The sequence below is a fragment of the Somniosus microcephalus genome, chromosome 2, assembly GCF_052327205.1.
Source record: "Somniosus microcephalus isolate GS21.2 chromosome 2, FLI_Smic_1.0, whole genome shotgun sequence".
Lineage (NCBI taxonomy): Eukaryota > Metazoa > Chordata > Chondrichthyes > Squaliformes > Somniosidae > Somniosus > Somniosus microcephalus.
In genome coordinates this window covers 84,456,293-84,479,925 of record NC_140988.1, presented here as the reverse complement: position 1 = coordinate 84,479,925, position 23,633 = coordinate 84,456,293, and the positions used below count along the sequence as shown (strand labels likewise).

Below are 23,633 nucleotides of genomic sequence, written 5' to 3'. Positions count from 1 at the left end.
AATAACAGGTTCTTCAAGAGCAATATGAAATTGTTTCATGCAATTACACATGAAGTATTTTTTTTCCCAGTTTTCTCCCTTCCTAACCTCGAAGGTGCTAGCTTATGCTGGCTGCTTCACAGTACTCCATCAGGCTGGCAGCTCTTCCTGTGTGAGTTTTGACAGTGACAGCTGCCATGTAATTGGGCCATTGGACTCAAAACCGGGCCTGATCCTGCCCTCTCCTGATAGCCACAGACATGAAGCTCTCAGCAGGTGTCACTGGACAATGGTGACACTGACCAAGAGTCAAAGGTCTGACCGGTTTTCCCCCTCCTTAGCCAAAGGATACTTAGGCCTCTGTTGAAATGACTGAGACCAGCAATCAAACCTGGTCTCTATGGCTTAGCTCCACACAGGCCAATTCATTTCTCAACTGAGTCATCAGCGAAGTGCTATCTCCATAGTTAAGGATATAAATAAAATTCATAATGTACACCAATAATTTCCGTGGGCTTCTCCCGATCTGCTGCCGTAACTTTAGTAAATGATTGGTGGAAAGCCCAGAGAAACAGTGTAAATGGCGAGAGATCAGGAAAGCCGCTATGGAAATTCCACCCAATATATATTTGTGTATATATTTTGTTTTTTATATATGTATACATAGATATATACATATTTTATGTCATGCTTGCGATGGAAAAAGAAAGAAGGAACTTGCATTTATAAAGCATCTTCTCATATCCTGAGAACACCCCAAACACAGAAGCTAATTAACATAGAGCAAAGTCCTTCTATCAGGAAATGAGATAAATGACCAGACCTGTTTTTGTGGTGTTGATTGAGGGATGAATGTTGACCAGGGGCTGATCAATGGGGACTTGATCATGGAAAAAAACCTTTTGGTATAGCACTATACTATTGACAGCTTTGCAAGGACTATACTGTGGAAAGTAAAGGAAGTAAAAATATAGTTTATAATCCTGTAAGGAAGGCAGACAAATAAATAAATAAAGTACTTGTAAATTATCTATATATATAAAAGGATCGATCTGTCTGTCTGTCCTTCCGTCTGTCTGTCCGGCTATACACTCTAAAGTTATAGAGCGTACCTACACGTGCGTTACATCCAAAGAAAGCTTACGATTCCAGAACGGTCATAAGCGTATTTACTTTTCGGTCGGACAAAAATTGTTCGCACATTATACAAAAAACCTTCAAAATTCCACTCATTATCCACTCATTAGCATTGATTGACTGACGTCACGGTCGACCAATCCTGTGCCGTCATGATTGACCAATCCTACAGTTCAGTTACCTCATTCGTTGACCAATCGGTGTGTGTGTGGGCGGGACTAATCGTTTTCATCTCAGGGATCTGGCAGCCATTGCCTCAAGCTAAAAACCCCATTGCCTCAACCTAAAAATATGCTCATCGAGGTTAGTATCTTATTTTTTTTCAAAAGGATTTACCAAAAATGTTTTATAAGTACTTTAACTTTCATCTTTGAAGGTATTAAAAGCTACAAATGTTTAGGTTAAAAAACAATGCAAAACGGGCCTAGGCTTCTCCAACTGCCGACAGCCCAAATCCAGTCCCAGGCTTCCGGCCCACACATCCCCAGGCCCAAAAAAGCCCTGGAAAGTGCTGACAACCCAAATCCAGTCCCAGGCTTCCGGCCCACACATCGACCAGGCCCGAGAGGGGGGACAGACAGAGGCAAGGAGACCGCGCAGCCCAAAATTGCCCTCGCACTGCGGGGCTCCCCTGCTAGTATATTATAAAGTCATTGTGGGAGATGAATCAAAAAAAAATTTAGAATGTAAGTAACTAAGATCCAGAGGTTTTCAGGAGGGAAGAACAAAGCTACTTCAATCTTATGCACGTTTTGTGAAGTTATAAGTAAACAATGGGGCAGATTCTCAAATTGCCACCTGAAAATCGGACAGATTATATAACGGGCACCAGGCTCATGGCCAGGCAGCAAGTCGAAAATCTACTCCAATATTACAGATGTCATATTTGTGAATTACTGCCTGAATTTCCTCGGCTATTCCAGCAGACCGCCTCCATAACTCTGCTAGGCTTCCGGTGGACCAGCTTGGAAGTAGGTCAGGACCAGAATCCACCAGATTCCGATATAAATTAGGATCCCCTACTTGATCACTGCCTGCCCCTTACAAGGCCTGTGACATGGACAAGGCGGGAAGTCCATACACTACTAATTTCCTTTACTCCAGCGCATATGAGACCTGTTGTGTGTCTGGAGGCTGGGACGATGTGAGATGATACATATTGGTTTCTAGAGGAGCACAAGTAGGCCTCACTGGGAAGGTCCAGACTAGGGAAGTGGCGTGGATACGTGATAATGAAAAGAAAAATTAGACATAAAATTCTAGTGTCGGCTTCCTTTGCAAAGGGACCGTGAATTGTGTGTCTGGGGGTGAGATGGGATGGGATGGGGTGGGAAAACACCCCTCCTTGGGATAGTAGGCAGATGTCAACAGTGTAAGGCCTGGCAGGCAGACTTTTCTGTCTTGCAGTGCCTTGCTTCAGTCAAAGTGGCATAGCGATTCTTCCAAAAGATCACCAGCGATCTATACTTTTCATTATTCCTGTAGATTACATGCAGAGCAACATCTTGATGGAACGATTGGGTCTGGGGCAAGGGGGATTCCCAAACACGAGAAACTTCCTTTTGTCTCCAGTCATGTAAGCCCAAACCAGAAAGAAAGAAAGAAGGAAAGAAAGAAGGAGCAAACTTGCATTCATAAAGTGCATTTCATGACCTCAGGACATCCCAAAGTGCTTTACAGCCAATTAAGTACTTTTATGAAATATAGTCACTGTTGTAATGTAGGGAATGTGGCAGCCAATTATGCCCACAGCAAGCTCCCAGAAATAGCATGTGATAATGACTAGATCATCTGTTATAGTGATGTTGGTTGAGGAATAAATATTGACCAGGGAGAACTCCTCTGCCCTTCTTCAAAATAGTGCCATGGGATCTTTGATAGCCATGATGGTAAGTAACTAATTAGCTTTTTTCCCACCCAAGCATTTTCCATTGATGAAAGCTAAAATTCTGCTTGGGTGCAGCTTGTAAAATAGGCCAGTTCCATCTGCCATAAAGATCACTTTAGCCGATAATATGATCAAATTTTAGAAATAGCATCAGCATTTTTCTTCTTCCAAATTAATAAAGAAATCCACTTGTTAAATCTTGAACAGATCCTTTACGGCAGTTTTTGCCTGTGGTAAGAAAGACCTCAGGCATATTACTTTAGAGTCTAATCTTGTATCGGTGGTAAGCTTCTTGTCTCAACAATGGTATATATGGTAAATACAGCAGTTACTGCACAGAGGCCAAAGGGCTTACTGCTTTTGTGGGCATGTTTTGTAAATCAGTAAAATTGCCATTATTTACCACCTGCTCTCAGCGTAGCATGTGGCCAGCGTAGCTTATGGCCAAGTGTGAGCAGCCCATAACACCACTCTCAGCATTTTGTTTTGCAATTGATAATAAACAAGCAAAAGTAAACAGCTGGAGTCCAGTCCTGTACACAGCAGGACTCCAGTGACGTGTTCTCTTGAAATCAGGAATTCTCTTTTTTTTATAAAGAATAATACATCCAGCTCAAACTTACTGCCTTGGCCAGGTGATAGCACCCATGTTACCTGCTGGTGAGAAGTACGTTGTCTGATTTTTGCAAGCAGTGAATTTAAAGAGCCAATTTTCCTGCTCCCAATAGGATCACTTGAATTTCCTGTCCAAGGCCCAGGTGGCTGTCTGCCCCCTGAGCCTTGTGTTGACAGTAATGATTAGAAAATTAGGGGGCCTCGGTTTAATGTCTCATGTGAAAGTAAGCACCTCCAACAGTGCAGCACTCCCTCAGCACTGCACTGTGTCAGCCTAGATTCTTGTGCTCAAGTCTCTGGACTGGGACTTGAACCCACAAGCTTCTGATTCAGAGGTGAGAGTGCCATCCACTGAGCCACAGCTGATATTGGTCCCCAGGGCAGGGGCCAGAAAAATCTACCTTTAAAATAAATATTCAAAATGTGGTTCCCATCAGCCGGGGAGGTATACTGCAGGCAAAGACCAGGACTGATTCCTGTTGTGAGTAAAGCAATGTCAAATACATCCCTTTGTCTTAAAGAAAATGAACTACCCATGGGAGCAGATTTCTTGTATCCAAGGTTCTGCGGGGAGTCAATGACTATGAGCTGCGTAGTTATTGCTCACGTCATCACATTGTAGTTTTGCAAACTGCTTCCCTGTTGTGATACGGTTCGCACAATTTTACAACAACTAATTCATCATCATGAGTCTGAAATTGTGCTGAAATACCAATATTGGTATTAGTGGAGCATTAACATGTTCATATAAAACCCCTTGGGGGAAAAATTGATGGGAGGCGCAAAGCAACCGAATTTTTAGGCCATAATGTTTTAAATTAAACAATTGCATAGCAATGTAGCAAATTTACTTATCCTAAGTCTTTTCAAAATACAGACTTTGCAGTTGCTTACTCCAGTGTGGAACTGTTTGAAGGTTAACCTGCTGCAGCTATGTTGTTAGATTCATATAACAGCAAAATACAAACAGATTTTGGTTTCTATTAACTGATAAAAACTTGCACCAAAGTGAATATTACAATTTATGATGGAAGTTTTCACATTTTAAAAATCAACATTTCCATTACAAGTAAAAAGCAAAATACTGCAGGTAGAAATAACCAGCTCACCGATGCTCAGTTTGGGTTCCACGAGGGCCATTCGGCGCCAGACCTCATTGCAGCCTTGGTCCAAACATGGACAAAACAGCTGAATTCCAGAAGTGAGGTGAGAGTGACTGCCCTTGACATTAAGGCAGCATTTGACCGAGTATGGCATCAAGGAGCCCCAGTAAAATTGAAGTCAATTGGAATCAGGGGGAAAACTCTCTACTGGCTGGAGTCATAACTAGCACAAAGGAGGATAGTTGTGGTTGTTGGATGTCAATCATCTCAGCCCCAAGACATCACTGCAGGAGTTCCTCAGGGCAGTGTCCTAGGCCCAATCATATTCAGCTGCTTCATCAATGACCTTCCCTCCATCATAAGGTCAGAAGTGGGGATGTTCACTGATGACTGCACAGTGTTCAGTTCCATTCACAACTCCTCAGATAATGAAGCAGTCCATGCCCACATGCAGCAAGCCCTGGATGACATTCAGGCTTGGGCTGATAAGTGGCAAGCAACATTTGCACCACACAAGTGCCAGGCAATGACTGTCTCCAACAAGAGAGAGTCTAACCACCGCCCCTTGACATTCAAAGGCATTACAATTGCCAAATCCTCTATCATCAACATCCTGGGGGCCACCATTGACGAGAAACTTAACTGGACCAGCCACATAAATACTGTGGCAACAAAAGTGGGTCAGAGGCTGGGCATTCTGTGGTGAGTGTCTCACTTCCTGACTCCACAAAGCCTTTCCACCATGTACAAGGCACAAGTCAGGAGTGTGATGGAATACTCTCCACTTGCCTGGACGAGTGCAGCTCCAACAACACTCAAGAAGCTCGACACCATCCAAGACAAAGCAGCCCGCTTAATTGGCACTTAAACATTCACTCCCTCCACCACCGGCGCACCGTGTCTGCAGTGTATACCAGCTACAAGATGCACTACAGCAACTCACCAAGGCTTCTTCGACAGCATCTCCCAAACCCGTGACCTCTAACATCTAGAAGTACAAGGACAGCAGGTGCATGGGAACACCATCATCTGCAAGTGCCCCTCCAAGTCACACACCATCCTGACTTGGAAATATATTGCCGTTCCTTCATCGTCGCTGGGTCAAAATCCTGGAACTCCCTTACAGCACTGTGGGAGTACCTTCACCACAAGGACTGCAACGGTTCAAGAAGGTGGCTCACCACCAGATTCTCAAGGGCAATTATGGTTGGGCAATAAATACTGGCCTTACCAGTGACACCCATATCCCAGGAACGATTAAAAAAAATCTGAACCATAATCAGAAAATGCTGGAAGTCAGAATGAGAAAGCTCTAGGATTACAGCAGCTGCCAGCTTCCCTAGTCTCTAGGGCTTAATAGACTGCATTCATGCAGCAATCAGGTCAGCAGAAGATGAGCCAACATCTTTTTGTCAACAGGAATAGCTTCCAGTCTATCAATGTTCTGCTGGTGTGAGATCACTGCGGATGGATAATCCACAGCTAATACAACCCCTCTGCAACCTGAGCAGTGCAGGTACAATTAGATCCATGTAACTACCAGAAACATCATACAGCATACTATTGGCATTTTGAAGCAAAGGTTCAGGTGCCTTGATCACTCTGGGGGCTCCCTACAATATGGCCCAGACAAAGTGGGACACATTTAATTCTAAGGGTTTTGTACTCAACACATCAACAGGATAGCAGACTGCAGAAAGTGAGTGACTCCTTCAAAGTCCCTATCTATTCAGTCCACCAATCTGTCCAAAGTAGACACCTGTCTCTCCAAGCTGGAGCCCAGAGTCTGATGACGGCAGCTTGAGCTTCCACCAAAGCTGCAAAGTGTAACATTGACTTTTGTTGTGAGGACACAGCTGCAGTGTCCCTGGAGGTGGCCACACTCTCTAAGGTGGAATTGAACATGCTGATGCCATGGGAGATGGCACCGCACAAGCTGGAGGCAGACTCCGACACATTTTCAGCCATGGTGCTGAATTTCTTTGACGGGTCTTCCAATACCTGATGTAACTGCCAAGCAGTTTCTTTCTCATTGCTGGGCCCCTGAATTCCGTATCTTTGTCCTCAGTAGAGCTGTGAGAGGACCTCGCCCTCCAGTGAGCTGTCTCCTGGGCTGTCCCTGACACCAGTACCTGTTGTTACTCACTAGTGCTGGGTGTTTCACAATGTACGGACCCATCTAATTGACTCTCTAACCCAGTTGAGGTGCTAATGTCTGCCTGGTGCTTGGGAGCACTGGAGCATGTGACAGTGCCTCATCAGCAGGACTCTTCCTCTGAGGGGTCATCTTCTTTGAGCTGTGGCTACTGAGAAGGACCTAAAGGAAAGATAAAAGGGACAAGTGTTAGGATGGCACCGAGAGGCCGGACAGTAGCAGGTTACAGGCACCAAAATGCAGCTTGATGAAGCCGAGCTGCGTGGGTGTGCGTTTTTCATAAATGCACAAAAGGGTGGAAGTGAGGTAGGAGCCATAAAAGAAACTGGTGATTTGCTTGCTAGCTTTTGCAGAGAGAATACAGCTAGTGGGTGTTTGAATGGAACAAAGAAGAGGTGTGTGTGCGTTTGTAATGAGGATGAGAAGTGTTGAAGTGTGGACTTTTGTTTGGTGGTGAATGATGTGATGCAGTAGTAGTAATTGTTGCGAGCTGTAGAAGAGGGGGGAAAGGATTGTTGCCATGTTGTTGAGAGAGAAGAGGAGCTGTACTTACCTTTGCTACTCTTGAGAGAGCATTGAAGACCTGCATCCAGGTCCTGGGGGTGATGCTCCTGGAACTAACAATCTGTGTAATCTCTTTACAAGCCTGGTGAACCTGCTGCTTCAGGATTCTACTGCCGCTGGCTGCAAAAGAGAACTTTCTTGATCTCTTCCAGCAGGACTTCCAGGGAGGCTTCAGAGAACCTGGGGGCTTGTTTCCTCAATATTGCTGACGTTCTCCTTCTTTGTGTAGCAAAATTTTGCCAGGAGCCAGAAAAACTTCCATTTGGCCAGATGCCTGGCGGGAAACGGAAATAAAAAATGTTAATGAGGTCCTGGCATTAAGTTCGGCAGGACTTCCATGTCCTCAGCCTTGCCGGGTTCTTCGGCCATTTTCGACCTCCCCCGCAAGCTCCCCGCCTTCCCATAATATCAGGGCCAGTGTGTTTGTACAATTTATTCTGCTAGGAATTTCAATTTTTCTAGCTCATCGGTGTTTCTAAATAATTTCTTGCAACTTGACCTTTGTCCATGTTCTTCCCCCTCTTCTGATCTGCTTTTGTGGCACATTTTCTGATTGAATCCTTGTGATCTCCAAACCAATTCAGATAGAAAGACTTACATTTATATAGCACCTTTCATGACCTCAGGATGTCCCAAAGCACCTTGGCCAATGAAGTAATTTTGAAGTGTAGTCACTGTTGTAATACAAGAAATGTAGAGATCACCAACACAGCAACTTTATGGAAGTCACAATAATAGTTGTGATGGGAAATGACTGAGAATCACCCAAACAAATTCTAGTATTACAATTGTATTTTGCATTGCTTATATTGAGCTAAGTTTTCAATCTTGTTCTTTACATGATAATCAAAATATTACACGTTGATTTAGGCACACAAAGATAGTGAGCAGTGAGTCATTTCAGGCCTCACTAAAATCCAATATTATTTTGAGTCTAATTCATTTAATTATATGGAAATAATGTCATGTTAAAACAAATATTCTAAAATATTGGGATTATATGACAAACTCTGTAAGTAATTATTCTGCTTCTGTGCAAGGATTTGTCATCAGTGAATTATATCTTCTCCCCAATCAAAAATGCTTTCGGCTAAAGCCATTTGGAGTTCCCAGTGAATAATTCATTCCCAATTTGAAGAATCGCAATGTCATGCAAAAACTAAAACACATCAATTGATAAGTACCCACTTAGATCCTCTTCATTTATGCAACTCACCAGAATATTCTTTTATACTTTAATTGATATCCATCATTTTCTTACATCAAGATAAAACATCATTTCCTATTTATTATTAATTTATTTTCCCAATATTTTTGTAATGTTGAGGCACTTTTTGCTATTTAGGATGTAGTAGAGATTCTCTAGGAAAAGCTCATGTTTGGGTTTCATTAAGACCAGCAGCCCTCCCAATATCTTACTGCAATAGCCATCTTTAAATGGGTCTTCACAATGAGTGTCAACAGGTCACTCAGAGTGTGACAAGTGTAAAAGCAAATCCAGGCCTGCACTCATTCAACACCCACACAATGGACTGTCTGGTAATGGTCACAGGATCTGGAATGGAGTCCAGGGCAGATGCTTCACTTCTTAGCCTATGGACTTTGAGACCACCACTGCACTGGTTGACATCAGGTGCTGTATTTACCCATTGATCCATTGGGGGATCCTGGTCCAATACTTTCTATTCGATTAGTGATAATCTCCATATTTGATAGGGATTTTAAGGATAGCATTTGACAATGTATAATAGAGAAAATAATGCAATCTTTGTGAGCCTTTTACTAAATGTTTTCCCAGCAATTATACTTAAGCTATTTTCCTGGATGTGTGTGTGTGCATGCGTGCATGTGTCAACAGCACTATTAGAAATGTTTGTTAATTTTTTTTAAGGCCAAAAAGAAATTACTAACAGAAGTTAGCCTCCATTAGGCATGAAATACCAATTGGATGTAGCAGTGATCCCCGTTTCCATTATCAAATAGCCAAGAGATACTGCAATAAAAACAGAAAATGCTGAAAATACTCAGCAGGCCAGGCAGCAGCGGTGGAGAGAGAAACAGAGTTAACATTTCAGGTGGATGACCTGTCATCAGAACTGACAAAAGGTCATGGACCTGAAATGTTAACTCTGTTTCTCGCTCCACAGATGCTGCCTGACCTGCTGAGTATTTCCAGAATTTTCTGTTTTTATTTCAGGTTTCCAGCATCCGCCGTATTTTGCTTTTATAAGAGATACTGCAGGAGTGTGGCAAGCATTGCAGTCTTCTGTTTTCTCTCCACATCTAAGACATAGTTCTCATTTTATTTCTCTTGGTAGGTGAAAGGTTGAGCAAACCATGTCAGGATCCAAATGCTGGACATTCTGGCCCTGAGTCGAGCGCTCAACCAACTGAACTACCTGACTTCATTTTGAGAAATTAATACATTGATGTATTAACATAGAGATAGGAACAGGAGTAGGCCATTCGGCCCTTCGAGCCTGCTCCGCCATTCAATGAGATCATGGCTGATCTTCGTCTGAGATCATAGCTGATCTTACCAGTTCAGTACCCCGTCCCCGCCTTTTCTCCGTAACCCTTAATCCCCTTAGCCTTCAGAAATATATCCAATTCTCTCTTGAAAATATTTATTGAATTAGCCTTCACAGCCCTCTGTGGCAGGGAATTCCACAGGCTCACCACTCTTTGAGTGAAGAAATTCTTCCTCATCTCTGTTTTAAATGATTTGCCCGCTATTTTTAGACTGTGGCCCCTGGTTCTGTGCTCCCCGGCCATTGGAAACATTCTCTCTGAATTCAGCCTGTCCAGGCCTGCCATAATTTTATATGTTTCGATGAGATCCCCTCTCAATCTTCTAAACTCCAGCGAGTACAAGCCCAAACCACCCAATCTCTCCTCGTAGGTCACTCCCGCCATTCCAGGTATCAGCCTGGTGAATCGCCGTTGCACTCTTTCCATGGCAAGAACATCCTTCCGCAGATGGGGCGACCAAAACTGTACACAATACTCCAGATGCGGTCTCACCAGCACCTTGTACAGCTGTAGTAAGGTATCCCTATTCCTATACTCGAACCCCCTTGATATGAAGGCCAACATACCATTTGCCTTCTTAATCGCCTGTTGCACCTGCATGCTCTCCTTCAGTGACTGGTGCACAAGAACACCCAGGTCCCTCTGCACTTCCCCATCTCCCAATCTATTGCCATTTAGATAATAATCTACCCTCCTGTTTTTACCCCCAAAGTGGATAACCTCGCATTTATCCACATTATAGTGCATCTGCCACGTATCCGCCCATTCCCCCAACCTGTCCAAATCGCACTGTAGCCTCCTGACATCCTCATCAGAGCCCACCCCTCCTCCTAGTTTAGTGTCGTCAGCGAATTTGGAAATATTGCATCCAATTCCCTGATCCAGATCATTTATATATATTGTGAACAGCTGGGGTCCCAGGACAGATCCTTGCGGCACCCCGCTGGTCACTGCCTGCCACTCCGAAAACGAGCCGTTTATTCCAACTCTCTGTTTTCTATCCGCCAGCCAGTTCTCTATCCACGTTAATACTTTGCCCCCAATCCCATGAGCCTTAATTTTGCATGATAATCTTTTGTGTGGAACCTTATCGAAGGCTTTCTGGAAGTCAAGGTACACCACATCCACTGGCTCTCCCCCATCTATTTTACCAGTTACTTCCTCAAAAAATTCCAGCAGATTAGTCAAACACGATTTACCCTTTGTAAATCCATGTTGACTCTGTCCGATCCTTTCCCCATTTGTCAAGTGCTCCGCTATTTTATCCTTAATAATGGACTCTAGCATTTTGCCCACAACCGATGTAAGGCTTACTGGTCTATAATTCCCTGCTTTCTCTCTACCCCCCTTTTTAAATATTGGGGTAACATTAGCTACCCTCCAATCCACGGGTACTGTTCCCGAGTCAATGGAGTTCCGGAAGATGATCCTTAGAGCATCTGCTATCTCCAGGGCCACCTCCTTAAGTACCCTAGGATGTAGTTTATCAGGCCCCGGGGATTTGTCGGCCTTCAGTCCCCTCAACTTACCCAACACCATATCCCTAGAGATACTAATTTCTGTCAGCTCCTCCCTCTCATTAGTCCCTATGTTTGCCGATATTCCTGGGAGGTTATTTGTGTCCTCCTTTGTGAATACAGAACCAAAGTATGAGTTTAATTGGTCTGCCATTTCCTTATTCTCCATTATATATTCTCCCGAATCGGACTGCAAGGGACCGACTTGGGATTTTACCAGTCTTTTCCTCCTGATATACCGATAAAAGCTTTTGCAGTCTGTCTTTATGTTTGCTGCAAGTTTACTTTCGTATTCTATTTTCCCCTTCCTGATTAATCCCTTTGTCCTCTTTTGCTGTATCCTGTACTGCCCCCAATCTTCCGGTCTGGTGCTTTTTTTTGCCAGTTGATATGCCCTTTTTTTTGATTTTATGCTGTCCCTAATTTCCCTCGTTATCCACGGTTGAGTCACCTTTTTAGGTTTATTTTTATGCCAAACCGGTATAAACATGTTCTGGGATTCTTCCATTCTATCTTTGAATGCTTGCCATTGTCTATCCACTGTCAATCCCCCCAGAAACACCACCCAATCAATCTTACCCAATTCCCGTCTCATACCCTCGTAATTCCCTTTATTTAAGTTCTGGACCTTAGTCTCTGATTCAATTTCCTCACTCTCCATCTCGACTGAGAGCTCGATCATATTATGATCGCTCTGACCCAAGGGGCCTCGTACAAGAAGATTGCTGATAAGTCCCTTCTCATTGCACAATACCCAGTCTAAAATGGCCTGATCTCGAGTCGGCTCCTCGACATATTGGTCCAGATAACCGTCCCGAAAACATTCCAGGAATTCCTCCTCCTCAGAATTTTTACTAATTTGGGTAGTCCAATCAATATGTAAATTAAAGTCACCCATGATGACAGCTGTGCTCTTATCGCACGCTTCTCTAATTTCCCTTTTTATGCCTTCCCTCACCTCCATATTACTATTTGGAGGCCTATATATCACACCCACTAACGTTTTCCTCCCCTTGCTATTTCTCATTTCTACCCATACAGATTCCGTTTCATCCGAGTTAATATCCTTCCTTTCCATTGCATTAATCCCCTCCTTTACCAGCAATGCTACCCCACCTCCCCTACCTTTTTGCCGATCCTTCCTAAATATTGTATTGATGGATCATGGAATGCAACAACGTATGTTCCTGTCTGATCTTGGCCATTGCTGTGAAGGGATAAGTGCTTAGGAGAGAGTAGATGCTTTCCCACAGCAAGGAAGAGAAGGAAGTTTAGAGATACTCACTCAAGGCTACTTTCACACGCTTCGCATTGGTTGTTTGAAGCCTGTCAGGTCTGCACAATGGTAAATTGGGGAAGGTTTAGCTCCCTCCACCTGGCAGAAAATGGAAAGGGGGGCATTTAAAATGGTGTGGCTATCTGGTCAATTGCAATTTTGCAAACCCGCCCCAAGCAGGCAGGGTTCTCTTTAAATATGCAGATCAGGCATATCATGTCATCAGGACCAGTACTGCTATTTTAAACTGAGGCCTGAGGGAAGACCGGGGCGGTTTCCCCACCAGGCATCATTTACCAGGAAGAGCAGTTGGGGCCGGAGGAGGCCCAGTAATAAGGGTTTAAAAAAAATTGATACAGGTTTCCTGGTGGGCCAGTAGAAGTTCCTTCAGACCCAACAAGGAAATCTCGGGCCTTTCCTGTCGTAAGGTTCCCTTCCCAAAGGCCTTCTGACCACTTACCTTGTGCTAGGGACCGTTCCCTTGCCTCCAAGCTGCATGATTTTAGGAAACTAGGGCAGGAGTAGACCATATTGCCCCTTGAGCCTGTTCCACTATTCAATGAGATCATGGTTAATCTGTGACCTAACTCCGTATACCCGCCTTTCTCCCACATTCCTTAATACCTTTGGTTAACAAAATATCTATCAGTCTCAAATTTAAAATTAACAATTGACCTAGCATCAACTGTCATTTGCGGAAGGGAGTTCCAAACTTCTACCACCGTTTGCATGTAGAAGTCTTTCCTAACTTCACTCCTGAAAGGTCTGGCTCTAATTTTAGACGATGCCCCCTATTCCTGGACTCCCCAGCCAGCGGCAATAGTTTCTCTCTATCTACCCTATCTGTTCCCCTTAATATCTTGAAAACTTCAATCAAATTACCACTTAACTGTATAAATTCCAGGGAATACAACCCTAATTTGTGTAATCTCTCCTCCTAATTTAACCCTTGGAGCCCCAAGTATCATTCTGGTAAATCTACGCTGCACTCCTTCCAAGGCCAATATATCACTCCTAAATGGATAGTGACCAGAACGGCTCACAGTACTCCAAGTGTGGTCTAACTAGAGCTTTGTATAGCTGTAGCATGACTTCTATCTCCTTGTATTCTAGTCCTCTAGATATAAAGCCCAGCATTCCATTAGCCGTATTGATTATTTGTTGTATTTGCCCATGACATTTTAATAATCTATGTACATGGACCACCAAGTTTCTTTGGCCTAGAAATTTGCGCAACCCGTTAGCGCCAAGAAATGGCAAAAAAACAGTGGCCAGCGCTCTTCCGCCAACTGGTGGCAGGTACCGCGGCGGCCGCCAGTTTTGGCAGATTGTCAGAGCTGCTATTACCTGCTATCGGCAAGAGTATTTTAATGAGGTGGAGTGTGACATCAACTGGCGTGCAACACCGAGTTGACACCAGCTCATCCATTTTTGATTTCTCTGCTCGCATTGCTGCCTGCACTAATTTATGCCAGTATTTTCTGCCGCTGAAAGGTCTTTCAGCAGCGTTAATGGCCATGAGGTGTCTGGCAGGACTTATAAGGATAGATGCCGGAACTTCAAGCACCTCCTTTGCCAAAGTTCTTCTTTTAAACTTCATTTTTGCCCATCAGTGAGGGTGGAGGGGTGGGGGGCGGTGCTGGGGGGGTTGCATTTGCTGGCAGCTTTCCGGGAGGCCCACAGTGTTTGTGGGTCAGTAAATCAATGGGTGAACTCCTTATTAGAAGAGGATTTGAGTATAAGAGTAAAGACATCTTACTGCAATTATATAGGACCCTGGTGTGACCACACCTGGAGTATTGTGGACAGTTTTGGTCTCCTTACCTAAGGAAGGGTATACTTGCCAAAGAGGGAGTGCAACAAAGGTTCACCAGACTGGTTCCTGGGATGGGGGGATTTTCCTATGAGGAGAGATTGAGTAGACTAGGCCTATATTCTCTAGAGTTTAGAAGCATGAGAGGTGATCTCATTGAAACATACAAAATTCTTACAGGGCTTGACATGGTAGATGCAGGGAGGATGTTTCCCCTGGCTGGGGAGTCTACAACCAGGGGTCACAGTCCCAGAATAAGGGGGTCAGCCATTTAGGGCTGAGATGAGGAGAAATTTCTTCACTCAGAGGGTGGTGAATCTTTGGAGTTCTCTACCCCAGAGGGCTGTGGGGGCTCAGTTGTTGAGTATATTCAAGACAGTGATCGATAGTTTTTTGGATATTAAGGGAATCAAAGGATATGGGGATAGTGCAGGAAAGTGGTGATGAGGTAGAAGATCAGCCATGTCTTACCGAATGGTGGCTCAGGCTCGAGGGACCAAATGGCCTACTCCTGCTCCTATTTCTTATGTTCTTATTGCAATGATTAAAGATAATCTCTGATAAGATCTCTTTTATCCGCATTCGTGTCATAAACAAACAAAAAATCGACAAACATCGGGTGGCAGCTAATATATTTGAAGCATGCATGGCTACTGTTTGGGTCGCTCCTTTCTTCCCTGCTCCCCTAATACGGCAAGCAGGAGACAGAGGTGACCTTTGGTGGCCTCCTGAGATTAACGTTGCACAAGCAAATCACCACCATGCTGATGATAATGAGCAGGCAGTACCAAAATGCCTGCTCATCCGAGAGAGCACAAGCGGTACTGCTTGTGCTCTCTCGGATGAATACGTGGCTAGAAGAATGGTGCAAGAGGGAGGGATTCAAATTCCTGGGACATTGGAACTGGTTCTGGGGGAGGTGGGACAAGTACAAACCGGACGGTTTGCACCTGGGCAGGGCCGGGACCAATGTCGTAGGGGGAGTGTTTGCTAGTGATCTGGGGGAGGGTTTAAACTAAAATTGCAGGGTATTGGGAACCTGAGCAGGGAGACACAGGAAAGGGAAACAAGGATAAAAGCAAAAGATAGGAAGGAGAAAAACAAAAGTGGCAGTCAGAGAAATCAACGGTTTAAATCAAACATGGCCACAGTAAATAATAATTCTAATAGGTCTAAGAGCGTTAAAAGAACAAGCCTGAAGGCTTTGTGTCTTAATGCGAGGAGCATTCATAATAAGGTGGATGAATTAGCTGCGCAAATAGAGGTAAACAAATATAATTTGATTGGGATTATGGAAACATGGCTCCAGGATGGCCAAGGCTGGGAACTCAACATCCAGGGGTATTCAATATTCAGGAAAGATAGGCAAAAAGGAAAGGGAGGTGGGGTAGCATTGCTGGTTAAAGAAGGGATTAACACAATTGTAAGGAAGGATAATAGTTCTGATGATGTGGAATCTGTATGGGTAGAACTGAGAAATACCAAGGGGCAGAAACGTTAGTGGGAGTGGTATATAGACCTCCAAACAGTAATGCGGAGGTTGGGGATGGCATTAAAAGGGAAATTAGAGAAGCGTGCAATAAGGGCACAGCAGTCATCATGGGTGACTTTAATCTACATATAGATGGGGCTAACCAGATTAGTAACAATACTGTGGAGGAGGAATTCCTGGAGTGTTTACGGGATGGTTTCCTGGACCAATATGTCGAGGAACCAACCAGAGATCAGGCCATCTTAGACTAGGCATTATGTAATGAGAAAGGATTAATTAGCAATCTTGTTGTGTGAGGCCCCTTGGGTCGGAGCGATCATAATATGATTGAATTCTTCATTAAGATGGAGAATGAAGTAGTTGACTCAGAGACTAGGGTCCTGAATTTAAATAAAGGAAACTATGATGGTCTGAGGCGTGAGTTGGGTAGGATTGATTGGGGAATGTCACTCAAAGGGTTGATGGTGGATAGGCAATGGCAAACATTCAAAGACTGCATGGATGAACAACAGAATTTGTTCATCCCAGTTTGGCATAAAAATAAAACAAAAAAGGTGACTCAACCATGGCTAACAAGGGAAATTAGGGATAGCATAAGATCCAAGGAGAGGACATATAAATTGGCCAGAAAAAGCAGTAAACCTGAGGATTGGGAGCAGTTTAGGATTCAACAAAGGACAAAGGCATTAATTAAGAAGGCGAAAATAGAATATGAGAGTAAGCTTGCAGGGAACATAAAAACTGACTGTAAAAGCTTTTATAGATATGTGAAGAGAAGAAGATTGGTGAAGTCAAGCGTAGGTCCCTTGCAGTCAGAATCAGGGGAATTTATAATGGGGAACAAAGAAATGGCAGACCAATTAAATACATATTTTCGTTCTGTCTTCAAAAAGGAGGACACAAATAACCTCCCAGAGATGTCGGAGAACATAGGGCCTGATGCAAGGGAGGAACTGAAAGAAATCAGGATTTGTAGGGAAATGGTGTTAGGGAAATTGACGGGATTGAAGGCCGATAAATCCCCAGGGCCTGATAATCTACATCCTAGGGTACATAAGGAAGTGGCCCTAGAAATAATGGATACATTGCTGATCATCTTCCAACATTCGATGGAATCTGGAACAGTACCCATGGATTGGAGGGTAGCTAATGTTACCCCACTGTTCAAAAATGGTGGTAGGGAGAAAACGGGGAATTACAGACCGGTAAGCCTGACATCGGTAGTGGGGAAAATGGTAGAGTCCATTATAAAAGATGTAATAGCAGAGCACTTGGAAAACAGTGACAGGATCGGACAAAGTCAACATGGATTTACAAAAGGTAAATCATGCTTGACTAATCTAATGGAAGTTTTTGAGGATGAAACTGGTAAAATAGATAAGGGAGAACCAGTGGATGTGGTGTATTTGGACTTTCAGAAGGCTTTCGATAAGGTCCCGCATAAGAGATTAGCGTGTAAAGTTAAGGCACATGGGATTGGGGGCAAGGTATTGACTTGGATAAAGAACTGGTTGGCAGACAGAAAGCAAAGAGTTGGAATAAACGGGTCTTTTTCCGAGTGGCAAGCATTGACTAGTGGGGTACCGCAGGGATTGGTCCTTGGACCCCAGCTATTCACAATATATATTAATGATCTAGACAAGGGAACTAGATGTAATATCTCCAAGTTTGCAGACGACACAAAGCTGGGTGGGCATGTGTGCTGTGAGGAGGATGCTGAGAAACTCCAGGATGATTTGGACAGGTTAGTTGATTGGGCAGAAGCATAGCAGATGCAATATAACGTGGATAAATGTGAGGTTATCCACTTTGGTGGCAAAAACAGGTAGGCAGATTATTATCTGAATGGCAATAGATTGGGAGAAGGGGAAGTGCAACGAGACCTGGGTGTCCTTGTGCAACAATTGCTGAAGGTAAGCATGCAGGTGCAGCAGGCGGTTAGGAAGGCAAATGGTATGTTGGCCTTCGTAGCGAGAGGGTTTGAGTACAGGATCAAGGATATCTTGCTGCAGTTGTACAGGGCTTTGGTGAGACCACATCTTGGGTATTGTGTGCAGTTTTGGTCAGCTTATCTGAGGAAGGATGTTCTTGCCATGGAAGGAGTTCAGCGAAGATTCATCAGGCTGATACCTGGGATGGCAGGAATGACGTATGAGGAGAGATTGGGTCGGTTGGGCTTATACTCGCTGGAGTTTAGAAGAATGAGAGAAGATCTCATTGAAACTTATAAAATTCTGACATAGTGGTTAGTGGTTAGCACTGTTGCCTCACAGCGCCAGGGACCCGAGTTCAAATCTGGCCTCGGGCGACTGTCTGTGTGGAGTTTGCACATTCTCCCTGTGTCTGCGTGGGTTTCCTCCGGGTGCTCCGGTTTCCTCCCACAGTCCAAAGATGTGCAGGTTAGGTTGATTTGGCTATGATAAATTGACCCTTAGTGTTAGGGGATTAAATATGTGGGGTTACGGGGATAGGGTGGGATATGTGTCGGTGCAGGCTCGATGGGCCGAAATGGCCTCTATCTGCACTGTAGATTCTGTGATTCTGTGATTGTGACTGGACAGATTAGATGCAGGAAGGATGTTTCTGATGGTCGGGGAGTCCAGAACCAGGGGTCACAGTCTAAGGATAAGCCATTTAGGACAGAAATGGGGAGGAATTTCTTCACCCAGAGAGTGGTGAACCTGTGGAATTCTCTACCACAGATGGCGGTAGAGGCCAATTCATTAAATATATTCAAGAAGGAGTTGGATATATTTCTTAAGGCTAAAGGGATCAAGGGGGAGAAAGCAGGGACTGGGTACTGAGCAGGCTCGAGGGACTGAATGGCCTACTCCTGCTCCTATCTTCTATCTTTCTATGGCTAGCGGCCATTATCCTTGGCCGCCAATGTTACCAGCAGGTTTCCAGCGTTCCCCAACTTCTAGGCCTTTGGATCTCCACTGTTTCTAGCTTTTCACAATTTAGAAAGTACTTTGATCTATCCTTTTTAGGTCCAAAGTGGATGATCTCACGCTTGCCTGTATTGAAATCCATTTGCCACAGTTTTACCCACTCAGGTAATCTATTAATACTTTTAGAAATTTTATGCTTCCCTCTACACTGCTTACAATGCCGCCTATTTTTGTTTCATCGGCCAACTTGGATATATGGCTCTCTATCACCTCATTTAAGTTGTTAATACATATGATAAATAGTTGAGGCCCCAACACAGATCCCTTATTTCTCCACACACCCTAACCTGTCCTTCTGCTCTAATGTTGTTTTTCTCACACATTTCTTATTTCTCTCCTGATTTAATGATTTTACATCTTTTAGTTTCCCCTTTACGTGTAGGGGGAAAAATTTGGTTGCTTTGTGCCTTCTTTTAGCGCCGTAAGAGGGCGCTAACGGGGCACAAAGCAACTAACGCCTGGGCGTGGTGCTGCCAATGCCTCCCGCAAAATTCAGCGGGAGGTTAGTGGCGGTGGTAACAGGTAGCGCCCTGCGGCGCTGCGCCACCGGCAATGATGTCATTGCTGTGCGCAGCACCCTGGCCGCGATCTTCGGGAGCGCCCCCTGACTTCCCGCCAGACACTATGTCCGATGGGGTCAGGGGGGCCTACCTGTGGCCGGGGAGGCGAGGTGCGGGGTGGCCATTTTTGTTGCTGGCCGCCTGCCAGCACCTGCCTCCGTTCCCGTCCCCGGCCTCATTTACCGCCCCGCCCCCCCCCCGCGGAGTGCCAGCTGCGCTCCATGAGCCCGGCACTTCTCTTCAGTGCCGGGGTCTTTTGCTGGCACTCACGATCCCCGGCCGCCCAGCTGCGCAAGGCCCCTCCCCTTTAAGAAGGGGAGGAAGGCCTGCAATACCGTGGTGTGATGTGGTGCTGCGGCACGTAGCACCGCGATATTCCCTCGCAGCGCCCAAGAGGGAGGCGGGGCGCTTCCAGTAGCGCCCCACTTCCCTCTTGGGGTGCTACCGCTCAATTTCCATCGTGTGTGTGCTAATTTTTCTGGGGCGCTAAAAGTAGCGGCGCTACTCAATTTTTAGCCCGTAGTGCCTAAAGCAAAATTTCTGACTATTACTCTACTGTCTTCCCTTTTGTTTGTTTTAGAATTATTATTTATACTACCTTTTCCACCTGAGCCCTCACCCCATTTACTAGCTTAATGTCCTTGTGACCGCCCTATTCATCCTTTCCGTTAGACCCTGGTCCCAGCCCGGTTCAGGTGGAGCCCATCCCAACAGTACAGCTCGTTCCTATCCCAGTACTGGTGCCAGTGTCCCATGAAATGGAACTCCTCTTTCCCAAACCACTGCTTCAGCCACGTGTTTAACTCCCTAATCTGCTTATCCCTACGCCAATTTGCATGTGGCTCACGTAATAATCCACAGATTAGGAGACGATTTTAACCCTACTCGCTCAGCAGAAACCGGGTGGGCAGTTAAAATCTCCCTGGCTCTTACCTGTCCGAAAGCCGCCATGATCACAACATCTGCAATTTTAACCTGCTCTCCTGCGCGGGCAGCAAGGATATGCACCCAGAGCCAACAGGGTCCTTCTTTACACATACATGTTGCGGCCCGATCACATCATTGAGAATCAACTGTAACTTAACTCAGGTCTGAGCAGGGAATCCACCTGGAGTTAAAATCGGGGCCTACCTTTAATTTAGCTCCTAGCTCCTGGTACACTCTGAACCGGATGTCTTGCCTACTCTTTGGCCTAGAAATTGAGTTTGCGCTGCGCCGGGGCTTAACGCCGGAAATTTAGCGCCGGTGCTAAGTCGCGCTGTGCGTGCCAAAAATTCAGTAGCGCCGCGCCCAAATGGCTGCCGGCGCTACTGAAGGCTGTTTGCGCCTGAAAACTGGCACTACGCGCCGCATTGCGGCGCTATTCCGGCGCTGCGGCGCCCGATGCGGTGCGGCAGGCTCGGGAAGTGCAGGCCTCCTCCTTCAGTTAAGGAGGAGCTGCCTGCACCCGCCCGCTGGCCGGTTAAATCGCCACAATAATGAGCCCGGCACCTCGGGGAAGTGCCAGGCTCGCAGCCGAGAAGCATCTGTTCCGCGGGGGGGGGGGTGGGGGAGTCCGGGGAGGGAGGTGCGGGCAGGCGGCCGGCGGGAAAGTGGCCGGCCACCGCTCCACCTTTATGCGCCGGCGCAAAGTCGTGTAAGACTCTGTTGCCAGAGTCTTAGCTGCGGCTGCCACGGGCGAGGCGGCCGCAACTGAATTTCGGCGCTGGGGCCCGTCACCACGGCAACCGGGATGCTGCGCACACCGATGACGTCATCGGTGCCGGCGCAGCGCTACCGGTGTAACGCCGATGTTGGGCCCTAGTCAATTTCAAAACTGTCTGTAAGTCCAGCGCAATGCCCTCTAGCGCCGCAAAATGGGCGCTAAGCCCACTCAATTTCTAGGCCTTTGTGTTGTTGTTGCTCCCAACATGGATGACTGGATCCTCCTCCTCCCTCTCCAATATCCTTTCAAGTTGGTTCGAGAAGTCCCTCACCCTGGCACCAGTAGGCAACGTCCAATGTGGGACTCTCGATCCTGCTTACAAAGGATGCTATCTGTCCCCCTAATTTTAACGGCTGGGCAGCCACTTCCCGCCAACTTCCCAGCCCTTTTGGTCAGGATGTCGGAGAAGCGGCCTGCTAATGAGGTCCGGCCATTAAAATCGGCTGAGCCTCCCTGCTGTTGCTCTTGACAGGTGGAGGCTCGGTTTGCCACGTTCACACCCAGGAATAAGACACGACTCTGGAGCAGGAGTTTTCAGAATGGTTCAGTGTAGGCTCACACCTGGTTTTTCTACTTAGTTCATTGTTTCTACTCTTTTTGATCAGTGCCTCTGTTTGGGTCAACTATAAAAATGATCAAATCATTGCATCAAAAATATTTGTGTGTGTGATACAGGCATAATTAGTGTTCTCCACATTCTGGCTGCAATTAAATGCAAATGGGTAGATTATTATCTTCTCTAATGAATATGTTTTATTACAATTTATATATTAACATAATAAACTACACACTGAAATTGTTAAATCGAACATTTAAGTTGAAGTTCCCTTCTGCCCCTCTTCTTAGGCAGTCCCTCAGAACCGAGGATGACTTGCTTCCACATTAAAAATGAGTTCTCAGGTAACTGATGAGTCCAATGCGGGACCTACAGGGCTGGATTTTAATTCAGGGGCGGGCCGGAGTCGTGTAATCCGCATTTTGTGTTATCCACCCGAATCTAAATCGGTGTGGGAGATTGATGCGATTTTAACTTAATTGGCCAATTGATTTCCAGCGTGTGGGAACCCATGGCAAATGAGTTTTTCCAGTCTGAAGGTCGCCTCCGATGACGTCATCATTGCTGCTGCATTTAAGGTCTGCAACAAGCCTTGCTTCTTCTGCAGACTGCCAACCTTTTGGCCTTTCATGCTACAGGGACCTGGAGGCAGAATGGCCAGTGAAAGACTTAGGACTACTCCCAGGTTTGATGACGTTGCCTTGCAGGCTTTAGTTGAGGGAGCAAGAGCTCATAAAGAGGTGCTCTTCCCTTCTTCAGGGAGGAAGAAGCCTCCCCAGCAGACCAAGGCTGTGTGGATCCAGGTGGCAGAGGAGGTCAACTCATTATCAGTAACCCGCAGACCCTGGATTCAGTGCAGGAAGAGATTTCATGACCTTCTGCGCACTGGAAAAGTGAGTATGAATTTCCCATCACCCTCAACCTGATCCCCATTGCCTTTCCTCACCAGCACTCAGCTTTAGCAATCTCTTCCTCCACATCCCACTTGACACTGACATCCATGCACCCTTACCCATTCCCTCTCTCTCTATGGTCACATTCACCTAACTATTCGACTGTGCAGCCCTCACACTCCCTATCACTGTGATGCTATGAAAACAACTGACAACACACAGGGAGGGTCCTTGGTCTTGCCACCTCACTCCATCTTTGTCTCCTTCTAAGTATCGATGCTATGGAATCTCTACACTCACTCCTTCAGTCTCACTCAACCTCCACTTGTCTCACTCATTACAGGAAAAGAGAGCTCACAATAAGCGAGAAAGAGCGAGGACAGGAGGAGGGCCACCCTCAGTAGCCCAGCTCGCCCCCTGGGAGGAGGCGGTCTTGGAGATCGGAGGAGTGGAGGAAGATGCGCAAGTGGGGGATGGACAGAGGGGTGCATCACAGCAAGCTGGTGACAGAATAGTTTTCCATCTCTCTCATTGACATTGCATGAGTCGCTGATAATGATTCTGAAGCTCTAACAGATGCACTTATGATCATCTGCAATATGCAATGTGCATGTAACATTGGCATCACATCTCTGACTCTTTCCTTTACTCCCCCACAGGACCATCACAAGCACCCGTCCCCACTAGCCAGGAGGAAGAGCCTGAGCCTCCAGACTCCTCAGAGGAAGCTGCAACCTCTGAGGGCGCAGTGTCAGCAGAATTCAGCGCACCCAGCACCAGCGCAGACACTTACACCTCGGTGGGACCTTTGGGACATAGACTAGTGTTGTCACCTGGTGTATCACAGCTCACAAGTGAGCATCAGCAGATTGTGGAGACAGGGACAGCAGTGGAGAG

General features: G+C 45.7%; 1 protein-coding gene across 4 annotated transcripts in view; it reads left to right on the top strand.

Moving 5' to 3' along the window:
• Positions 1 to 23,633, top strand: part of fstl5 (follistatin-like 5) — a 1,173,542-nt gene that overhangs the window by 801,167 nt on the left and 348,742 nt on the right. For 2 of the 4 annotated variants that reach the window (XM_086010874.1, XM_086010870.1), the window contains exon 7: positions 19,062 to 19,127. The exons of the other annotated variants lie outside the window; for them this stretch is intronic. In XM_086010874.1, coding sequence (XP_085867000.1) covers positions 19,062 to 19,127 — 66 coding nt within the window. The remainder of the gene's footprint in view (positions 1 to 19,061; positions 19,128 to 23,633) is intronic. 4 annotated transcript variants of the gene reach the window in all.